This window comes from Lithobates pipiens, unplaced genomic scaffold, assembly GCF_037356315.1.
Source record: "Lithobates pipiens isolate NorthernLeopardFrog02 unplaced genomic scaffold, aLitPip1_a1.2 Scaffold_18, whole genome shotgun sequence".
NCBI lineage: Eukaryota > Metazoa > Chordata > Amphibia > Anura > Ranidae > Lithobates > Lithobates pipiens.
The window spans coordinates 629,079,173-629,090,260 of NW_027507758.1; the positions used below are offsets into that span (position 1 = coordinate 629,079,173).

The 11,088-nt window shown below is 46.9% G+C and overlaps 1 protein-coding gene across 1 annotated transcript; it reads right to left on the minus strand.

The window, feature by feature from the left end:
• Positions 1 to 1,228: 1,228 nt before the first annotated feature.
• On the minus strand, positions 1,229 to 10,255 carry LOC143989868 (uncharacterized). The gene is made up of 3 exons (XM_077490145.1): positions 3,539 to 10,255; positions 1,611 to 1,738; positions 1,229 to 1,522 (listed from the first exon to the last, which is right to left on the minus strand). Exons 1-3 carry the CDS (start codon positions 3,750 to 3,752, stop codon positions 1,331 to 1,333), a joined length of 534 nt encoding a protein of 177 aa, XP_077346271.1. The 5' UTR covers positions 3,753 to 10,255; the 3' UTR covers positions 1,229 to 1,330.
• Between the last annotated feature and the right edge of the window lie 833 nt (positions 10,256 to 11,088).

The window sequence follows — 11,088 nt, forward strand, 5'->3', positions numbered from 1 at the left end:
TTTTATTGTTTCACTTTAAGCATTATTAAAATCACTGTTCCCGAAAAAAACTTTAGTTTTTAAAACTTTTTTTTTTGCATTAATACATGTCCCCTGGGGCAGGACCCCGGTCCCCAAACACTTTTTATGACAATAACTTGCATTTAAGCCTTTAAAATTAGCACTTAAGATTTCTCCCATAGACTTTTAAAGGGTGTTCCCGCGGCTTTTCGAATTTGCCGCATACACCCAAAACGGGCAAATGTTTGAGTCGAACTCCTGTTCATCTCGAACAGATAGCCCATCCCTAGTGAGCAGTATGGGTGGAGGAATGTATTTGGTGTTAATGACCCACCTGTGCTGATCTCTGTAGGAGTGACCTGCTCTATAAATGTCCCCGTTATTCCATCCTCCTCCGTAGACTGCTGATCATCCCTCACATACGTCTCTTCTTCTTCTTCTTTAACCTCAAATTCTATATCGATTGGATCTCCACTCTAAATAAAGAAAATTAGAGAAAATATCATCTGCAAAATATAAGCTTTAATATTGTGACATCACATAAAAAAATTCACACAAGTCCATGTTCTAGATGCTCCATCCTACCAACCTTGTAACAGTGGGGGATGGTGTGATCTTCCTGTGTGGAATCCTGGGAATACAAAGGATGGGGACATCTCTCTGGTGGGTTCCTGGTATTTGGTGGCTCCATCATATCCTTGTGTCCTTCTGAAAACTCCTCCATCACTCCATACTCCTCTTTATACTCTTCTTTAACATCAATATTATCATCCCCGGGGTTTCCACTCTGAAATATGTAATAAAACATTCATTGTAACAAACATGCTGTGTATAAATCAGAACTACCAATAATTGTCAATCATCTACCTGATGATGGTGGGGGATGGTGTGATCTTCCTGTGTGGAATCCCGGGAATACAGAGGATGGGGACATCTCTCTGGTGGGTTTCTGTAGCTGGATGACTCCACCATGGTGTCCTGGTACCGATCTTTGTGTTCTTTTAGAGACTCTGACTCCTCCATCACCCCATCCTCATCATCCTCCTCTTTTATCTCTTCTTTAACCTCAACTTTAGAATCTCTCAGGTCTCCACTCTGAATATAGAAGAACAATTACATAAATGGTAACAATGCAGATAATGTACAGATCCTAATGATACTATCAGTGATTGTTCCTCATCTACCTGATGATGGTGGGGGATGGTGTGATCTTCCTGTGAGGAATCCCGGGAATACAGAGGATGGGGACATCTCTCTGGTGGGTTCCCATTACTGGATCCATCTGTAGGAAACACACACACTGACTGAATACATTGTTTCTATGTGTTTATCAGATGATGGGGGATCTAGGTGGAGCCTCCGTACTGCTCTCTCCTTTACAATAAAGTCTCCTCTTACCCGGTGATGTGAGGGGCGGCTGATTGTCCATCATGACGTCCTTGTAGAGATCCTTGTGTCCTTCTAAATACTCCCACTCCTCCATGGAGAAATAGACAGTGACATCCTGACACCTTATAGGAACCTGACACACACAATGATACAGTCACTATCCAGACACATCCCTTGTCTGTTACTGGATAATGTCCCAGAATTCCCAGAATCCTCCTCACCTCTCCTCCATCATCTCTCTGGTGACTTCTAGAATCTTCTTTGTATTTCTCTATTCTATCAGGGAGGGAGGTGGAGGCAATGTGATGGTCATATGATCTCCAGACTTCACAGGAGGAAAAATGTAGATCTGGACACAAATAATAAAATCAAATGATATTCCCAGAATCCTCATCACCCTCCATTCAGGTTTCCGTTTTATTAAAGCCCACCTATGGCTGATGTAGAATTTACTTACACAGAAACCCCACACTATGCAGGGTAAAAGCTTGTAGCAGGCATTCTGATGTCATTACATACAATTCAGGACCAACAGTCCCACTTTGCTATTGAGGATGCCAAGGGTCTGCCCATGTCCTAAGAGCATCAGAAAAAAATCCAGATAGAGGGACATTGGGGGGAGGAGCTGTGAGGTCAGTGTGATGTCATAGGACATATAGACTCTGGATGAAGGGACATTTGGATGGGGAGATTTGAGGGGTCCTCTAGATGAGGCTCCTGTACAAACCAAATCATTGTTCTTGGGTGTGTCCTTCCTCTCCTAAACTGAAGAGGGAACTTTGACCTTTACATACAGAAATCTGTCAGGAATGTGTGAAAGTAAGCTCTCATGTGATCAGGTGACGTGCGGAGGAATGGAGTGTAAATAGCAGACCATTTTCTCCAGAGCTCCTAATGGTGGGGATGGATTTTGCTGAGTGCTGGTGCCAAGTTTCCACCCCCAGGATCACTGCAGGTGTGGAGAAAAGCTGTGTAAGAGGATATGGAGGAGAGATGAGGAGGAGATCCAGGAATCAGGATAAAGGTCAGGACAAGCAACAGACGAATGCATCCAAGAGATGAAGCCGGGGTCACTACACAGAAAATCAATCCAAGGAAACAACAGGCAGGACGAGGAATAGCAAGAAGGAGCTCAGAGACAAATGAGAATATTGCTCAGCCAATGGGAGATTATCTCAGCATGACTTACATAATGAAGGGGGTGAGGGGGAGGGGAGGAAGTCACGTATGGTGAGGCTTGACAAATTTGCTTTCAATCTAGGAGCCAGCTAAAAAAGTTTGGAAAGTTTTTAAGGGAAGTGTGAGTTATTGGCACCTGTGGCAGGGCAGGTTATTTGTGAGGTGCAGAACACAGGACATGGGGTGCAAGGTGCAGGAGAAGGGTGCAGGACATGTTGTGCTGTGTGTAGAATGCAGGACATGTGGTGTAGAATACAAGACATGTGGTGTAGGGTACAGAATGCAAGACATGGGGTGCCAGGTACCAGAGAAGGGTGTAGGTCACCACAGGACAGGAGATGCAGGAGAAGGGTACAGTGTGCAGAATGCAGGACATAGTTGCATAGTAGGTAAGGTTGAATAAATACAATAGTCCATCCAGTCTGACCTGTGTAGGTGCACGTGTGTCAGTGTAAATCATTTCCAATATCCCTGTATATTATGTTCTTTAAGATGCACGTCCAAGAGTCTCTTAAAAATATCAATACTCCCCGCAGCCACCACCACTTGTGGAAGAGAGTTCCACATTCTTACTACCGACAGTGAAAAAACCCTAAGCAGCTTAAGATTAAACCGATTATCCTCCAATCTCATTGTGTGTCCCCGTGTCCTCTCACACCCCCTGAGATTGAATAGCTTTTTTCCTATGCTGGGATCACCACTGAGATATTTGTAAATAGCTATCATATCTCCTTTCAAGTGTCTTTTCTCCAGCGTGAATACATTTAGCGATTGTAGTCGTTCCTCGTATTTGAGGTTTCACAGCCCCATAATTCATTTAGTTGCCCTTCTTTGGACTTTCTCCAGCACATCCCTTTGGAGGACTGGAGACCAAAACTGGATGGAATATTCCAGATGTGGCCTGACCAGAGTTTTATAAAGTGGTAGAATTATAGTTTTATCTCTGGCGAAAATTACCAGTTACACTTACCGGTAACAGTGTTTCTGAGAAGTTTTCCAGGACAGCAGAGAGAGGACTGGTCCCACCTGACAAGAAACACAATCAAAGAAGAGGTCAAAAACACCCGCCCCTCCCTGAGCTCCTCAGTCGTGAAAAAGTATTGACCCACACCAGTGCACAAGAGAGAACCACCCCAAATGTTCATACAACACCAACACACAAAAAACGGGTGGGAAGTAGGCATGCCGCCCGGGAAGACTTCCCAGAAACATGGTTACCAGTAAGTGTAACTGGTCATTCAGACATCTAAACAATGAAATGAACTTTCCTTCTTGTTCTGAGGATTGGCACAAAACAAAGGAAGGATGATCTCCTGCGTCCTGCGGAACCGTGAGGCCACCTCTCGGAAAGGTACAGGGCAAATAATAAGAAAAAGGGGATCTTTTACAGACGGAGCCTGGAGATCACTTGTCCGCCTGGCTGTTGTAATGGCCAGCAGGAAGGTTGTTTTAAGGGAAAGTAATTTAAGCGGGATATGAGCCAAGGTCTTGAACAGTGCCTTGGTCAGGGCTCCAAGGATAGGGTAAGATCCTTTGGTTCATTTGCACCGGGGACATCCTCTCCCTAGCCAACAAAATCTCTTGATCAGTGGGTTCAGTGCCAGTCTCATTTCCAAAAAAACTGGACAAGGCTGCTACCTGGACCCCCGAGTGCCTTAGTAGCTAGACCCTGATTTGCGCCGTCCTGGAGGAAATCCAGGATCGCAGGGATCTTCTGCTGAGAAGTCCCCCTCGTCTGACACCAATGCGAGAAGACTACCCAGAATTTGGCATAAATACCCCTGGTAACCGGCTTCCTACTCTGTAACAGGGTGTCAATTACTCTCTCTGAACAACCCCTCTTCCTCAGGCTCTCCCTTTCAAGAGCCAAGCTGCTAGCTTGAAGAAACCGGAGTTTGGTTGGCAGACTGGACCCTGTAGGAGAAGGTCCTGATGCTCCGGAAGATGCTGTGGAGGGGACACAAACAAATTTCCCAGGGTAGGGAACCAGGTCCTCTTGGGCCACCAGGGAGCAATTAAAATCAGTCTGCCCTCGGACTGACGTAGCTTCTCCGCTATCTTTGGGATCAGAGCCAAGGGGGCATAGGCAAAGTGAAAGTCCCAGTCTTGGGCCAACGCATCCACCCTCTTGGATCATTACTCCCTGGACAGTGAAAAGAACCTCTTGACCTTCCTATTCTATCTCTATCTATCCCCGGTCTCTCTTTTGAGGCTTCCCTGACTCCCGGAAGTTGGAGAATGAACTTGGTTCCAGACACCCTGGGCCCCACAGTTCTTTCAGATGGGACCCTCCAACCCCAGGCACTGGCATCGGTCTTCACCCTGAGGGGTTAGAGCTGAGCCCAGTGGTGACCCTCCCCCAACCTTTGAACATTGAGCCACCACTGTAAAGACTCCTGGAATGGAGACCTTTTCATCTAAGGTTCCCCTTTTTCCATCCCAGGAGGATAGGAGGAACTGCTGGAGAGTCCTGGAGTGAAGCCCATGGCAACGCAGTAATACAAGCTGTCATTAACCCAAGGACTCTCATAACTCCTCTGAAGGAGACCTCCTCTGTCTCTAGGAGGGACGCGACTGCAGCTATCAGGCCCTCTACTTTCCCCAGGGGCAACACAAGCTTCTGTGCCACCGAATCTACCAGTAACCCGAGGTAAACCTTGGACTGCGCCGGAGTCGGAGAGGATTTTTCCTGGCTGATTAACCACCCCAGGGACTCCAAGGTACTTACTACCTTGTCCAGGTCGGACAGTAGGGGATTGCGACTCTGGTTGTAAACCAAAAAAGTCATCCAGATAGGGGATCAGCGCGAAGCCAAAGATGAACTCATGGCCACAGCATTCTCCTCCTAGGCCCTGCGCAGAAGGGTCTCGGACTGTCAGCCCATTTGATCCCCGATATTGCCTGCATCCTTGAAAGAGAGGTCAGATTGTTTGGACACCTGTGCAAGGGAAGCATCTAGTCCGGGTATCTTAAAAAATCTTTCCTCCTCTTCCTCCTTGAAGGGGTACTTGCGTTTCCAGGTCCTACATTTTACTTTCAATAATTTTTATTGAGTATACAAAGAAGCAAACAAAGTATCATGAACATTGCTTAGTATTACAGACAATAGTATTGTGTCGCCAAAAGACATTTGCTGACCAAGAGACCCAGAATGGAACCCAAAGATTACAGTTCTAAACTGATGGGTCTTGTCAGATGATTATCAAAAACTTCAAATAAAGGCACGTAACATACGCTCATTCCCTCCCCAAACTTATCTGAACCTAAGTAGGGGGTATGCACCCAAGCTCCAGCACCCCTAAAGGGAGCTGGAAGCCTGAAAACACCACTCCAGGTCCATATTGCGGAAACATAAGGGGGACACATTCATGTAGATCCTGGACAGTCGCAGAGGCACCATATACCACTGCATTAGTATTTTCAAGTTGGCTTCGACCAAAGCTTTGTTAAGTAGACCTTTTGAGGCAGCAACTGATGCGTTATGCCATTCAGCTACAGTCCATTGTTGTTGTAGATCATTTTCCCATTTGCATGTGAAGAGCGTTTTAGAGTCAGCCTGAGCGAGTGTTCGGTAAATCACCAAAATCCCCCCCTCTGCTCCATGCTGGTATTCAGCTGGTATTCCATTATGGATGGAGGTTGAGGAGTAGAGAGCCCTAAGGATCTAAGTGGGAGATTTGTTGAAATCTTAATTTTTCCCTTCCTGGCACCTCAAGCTTACTAATGCAGTGGGCTAAAGTGATGGGTCCTGAGGGGGTTACAAAGTGACCAATCCCGTATATCCCCTTATCTAGCCACCAGCGAAAGGCCTTAATGTGGGAGAGTGGCTTCCAGCAAGAGGTCAAGTGTGGGCTATTTTTAAGGGAATCCCAGAGAGCTAGTGAGTGTGAAAGTGAGGGTGCCAAAATGGCCGGTCTGTCCTTGGATGGTCACCACAAGATGTAGTCAAGGGTGTAGCCAGGGATGGTCTGCCTCTCCATGTGTACCCAATCTGGGTGAGCAATTTTAGAATAGATGGTGGATAGTTGGGAAAGCTGAGCTGCCGGTAGTAACAGATCACGTTCAGCACTCCCAGTCCCCCCCGGTCTCTTTTGCGGAAGAGGGTTCCCCTGGAAATTCTATGACCCTTGGATCCCCAGATAAATGTCATAATTTTGGACTGAGAGGAACAAAGACTGTCTTTAGGGACGGGGATAGGTAGGGATCTAAAGAGATATAAGATACGTGGGAGTAAAGTGATTTTTATAGAGTTGCCTGTGTAACCAAGAAATGCTCAGTTTATCCCAAAAGGCTAGGTCGTCCTCCAGTCTCCGAAACGTGGCAGGGTAGTTGGCCGAGTAAAGTTTGTCTATAGAAGCTGTCAAATTGATCCACAAGTATGGAAGCACAGATTCCGACCAGTAAAACCTAAAACTGTCTTTGAGTTGAGCTACCATCTAAGATGGTAAGTTAATATTGAGTGCTAGGGACTTAGAATAGTCGACCGTAAGTCCTGACACTTTGCCGAAATCATCCAGCAACCGGCATATAATCGGAAGCGAGGTGCTTGGAGACGATATGAAAAGTAACACATCGTCAGCGAATAGGGCGCACTTATGAGCTTTTGGTTCCACATTGGATCCCTTTAATATTGGGATGAGCTCTGATGGCGATAGCCAGCGTCACAATGATCATGGTAAAGATCAGCGGTGATAGGAGGCATCCCTGTCTCGTGTCTCGACAAATTGGGAAAGGGTTTGAGTAATGCCCTGGCATCTTAATCTGGGCTTCTGGGGTTGAATATAAAGCATTAATTATGTTCATAAAGGACTGACCAAATCCCCATTTCTCCAGGATGGGGACCAGAAAAGACAAGGAGACCGAGTCGAAGGCCTTCATAAGATCCAGGGAAAGCAGGAAGCCCTGTTGGCGGGGGCCCCCATCCCATCTCAATAGCGAGATTATATCTACAGCCCTCCGGATCCGATCCGGCCCCTGCCGCCCAGGGAAAAAACCGACCTGGTCCCCATGAATGTAAAGGCTAATGAAGTTAGAGATTCTAATCAGCCAAAATTTTTGTTAAGATTTTGAGGTCATTATTGATCAAGGATATGGGTCTATAATTAGAGGTGCAACTGGGGTCATTTCCTGACTTCGGTATTACGGTTACAAATGCTGAATTCATGGTTGTAGCCAGGGGTGTTCTTGACCTAAGATGATTAAAGAAGCATGCTAGGTACGGGGTGAGGATCGGGGAAAAGTGTTTGTAATACGGAACAGAGAAGCCATCTGGGCCCGGTGCTGAATTAGTTTTAAGGTTTTTAATGACCTGCTCTACTTCCTTCGGCAGAGATTGGGGATTCAACTTCCTCCCTATGCTGTTCCTTCAGACTGGGTAGTTGTACCGACTGCAAAAATGAATTTATAGCTTCAGGGGAAGGTTACGACCCAGATTTGCTGTAGAGAGAGGTAGAACTTATGGAAAGCTTCCATAAATTTTGGGGGATTCCGAGTGAGGGAGCCATCCCTCAATTTTATTTTGGGGAGTGTATAGGATCTGGTTTTAGGGGTTAACCGTCTCGCCAACAATGTGCCAAGTTTGTCAGATTGGTGATAGAAGCGTCCTCCCTCCCATCTGAGTTCCTTTTCTGCCAGCGCAGTTAGGGCCAAGTTCAACTCAGTCTTGATGCAGAGCCCGAAGAGGGTTTGGATTTTTGCAGTTTGCTTAAAGAGGTAAAATCCCTCTCCAGCCTCTCGATATCTGCCTTTTGAGCCGTACGCAATCTAGTTGAGATTTGGATTAGATAACCTCTAATCGTGGCCTTATGGGCCGCCCACAGAGAGGAGGGTGAGACCTCGTCCACGTCATTTAATAGGAAGTACTCCTGAATGTGTTTTTCTATTTCTCGGACCTCGGTAGGGTTGCTAAGAATGGAGGCATTCAGTCTCCAGTGGAACCCAGAGCGTGGCATTGGGCCGCCACATAGAGACATGAGGACAAGAGAATGGTCCGACCAGACAGAGTCCCTAATGACCGATCGCTGAGCCATCGGGACATGTTGTTGAAAAATAAAAAGATGATCAATTCTCGCAAAGGTTTGATGAGGGCTGGAGTAGTGAGTGTAATCTGGAGCCCTGGGGTTCAGTTCCCTCCAAACATCCACCAAACCGTAGTGAAATAATTGCCTGGCCACCTTTAGACTCTGCCTGGAGGACGCGTTTTATCGGTACCTGCATCAAAAGTTATGTTGGAGTCGCCCCCGTAGATGACTATACCTTCTGTAAGCGGAGTTAAATTTGGAAGAGGGATTGAAAGAACTTTGCTTGCCCCTTGTTGGGTGCATAGTACGAAATGAGGGAATAGAGTTGTTCATCTATGAGGATTTTAATCATCAGGAATCTGCCCTCTGGGTTCCTAAATTCAGAAACCAGAGAGAACTGAGTCCTACACAAGAAAAACAGGTCGACATCTTTAGTTTTGTTATCAGAGTTGGCTAAATAAAATCTGGGGTATTTGGCGTGAATGAAGGAGGGTTGAAAAGATTTGGGGAAAATGTGTTTCCTGAATAAAATATAAATTTTTTGGGAATGATAATGTTGAAATATTTTCTTTTGTTTAATCTGGGAATTAAGACCCTGCACGTTGTGAGAGGCTATGCGTAGGGAAGGTCTCTGAGTGGGTGAGTTAGCCATGGAGCAGAGCGGGAGTGAAGTCTTGTGACCCTTGACCACTTACCTTCATGCTAGAATTCCACTGTGTGCCATGGGACATAAGCGGAAGCAACCAAGTATCCCGTCGACCACCACGGACGAGAGAGACCACTTCAAATGCTGAGGAAACCAACATGGTGTTCCCCACAGAGGAGGAAGTACCCATGCCAGGAAAGGCGAGACCACGCGGTCAGCCTGTCCAAGTGCGGGGGAGTGCGTTAGAGGACCCCTCCGTCCTCCGAACCCCTAATGGATAAACATGTAGTAGCAAATTGAATGAACACCTAGGCCTACTGGTCCGGAGACCCTATTAATTAGCAAAACGAAAGACCAGAACTTGCGAGACCGCAAGCTATTGTTCAGAAGACAGATAAGAGTAAAGATATTAACATTAGTAACACGAGGCCTTTGCCTCTGAAGCGTACATAAGTACTTGATATTCTTTTGTGTTAGAACCGTCAGGAGTGGCTTAAGAGACCTTCTCTTCTGGATGGTGAAGGGCGAAATATCTGCGTAGATTTGGATCTGGTGGCCCAGTAATTGTATCTGCGGGGATGTCCGGGCCCTTTTCATGGCCTCTTCCTTGACACTATAGTAGTGTGGCTTGACCACGATATCACACGGAAGGCCATCCTGGCGTGGGGGTCCCAGAGCCCTATGTGCTCGGTCCAACTCTAGCGTGTCAACCCTGACATCAGGGATGAGAGATTTGATGAGGCAATGCACTGCATCTGGGATGTCTGTAATAGACTCAGGGAGACCCCTGATCCGGAAATTGAGTCTTCTGGACCTATTTTCCAAATCATCAATTTTAGCCAGGGCCCCTTCTAGTTGATCATGCAATTCCTGAAAGTGATCAGAATTTTGGTTTACTCGATCGATTGTGGCATCGACTTTATTTTCAATGCTTTCAATGTGGGAGCCTAAAATTTGGGAGGTCAGACTTTATATCAGAGGCGATTCTGGAAGCAGTTTGAGACAATCCTTTATCTAACATTTCTGCAAACTTAGAGAACATGAGAGAAATGTCCTGAGGTTGCAAATTGTGTAGGGGCTGCGAGATGTGCTGGGCTGCTTCCTGAAAAGAGGCATTATGCAGGGAGACTGTGGTGGCTGGGGACAGAGGGCCTCCGCTGGGTGTGGGTGAAGGGGCCCCTCCACATACATCATCATGCAGCCTGTCACGCCATGTAGAGGAGCTGTTGTGCCCCGTGTATGCCTCATGAGGTGGCCGCTCCATTGCCATCTTGTGGATCTCGGCTGCTCCCAGGCCTGCTAGCTGTGATCCCAGGCCTCTCCGCGCATCAAAATGTGCCCCGGTGTCTGCGGGAGCCTCCTGTCCCAGTCTATAGGCTGTGGCGGACGGTGTTCTGCTTCAGGGAGCTTAGGCGGGATGAAGCGGTGCAGAGCCCTGCATTAAACGTCAATCACAGGGTGCCGCTCATGCACACTCCCAGGTCTTAAATTTTAATAGCTTCCTCTCAGGCTCCTTCCATTCTCTCAGAATGATGTCTTTGAGGGCCTGGTGGATTGTGAAAACCCTGGATTGGGGTTTAGCCAGGCCTCTATACATCCTGTCCTGGGCAGGAAACTGAGCTGTAGGCTTGTGGATCTCTTCTGACGAATACACTGCTCTAAAGAAACCCTCCACATCATCTGCGGAAAAGATGTGTCTGCCTGGTCTGGAGTCCTCTTCCTCCCCATGGCTATCCTCTATTCCCTCCCCCTCATCAGAAAAGCTCCGATCGGAGACCTCTGTCTTCTTCTCCTCAGAGTCCTGAGAGGGCAGTGACCGCAGGGGTTCAGGGTGTCTAAATCTGCCATCTGGAT

Excerpts from the sequence above, each read along its gene's own strand:
- LOC143989868 (XM_077490145.1), bottom strand. The coding sequence starts at position 3,752 with ATGCCTACTTCCCACCCGTTTTTTGTGTGTTGGTGTTGTATGAACATT. Across the intron at positions 1,739-3,538 it reads TCTCAGAAACACTGTTACCG|ATCTACATTTTTCCTCCTGT; the intron begins GTAAGTGTAACT and ends ATTTGTGTCCAG. Across the intron at positions 1,523-1,610 it reads AGAGAGATGATGGAGGAGAG|GTTCCTATAAGGTGTCAGGA; the intron begins GTGAGGAGGATT and ends TGTGTGTGTCAG.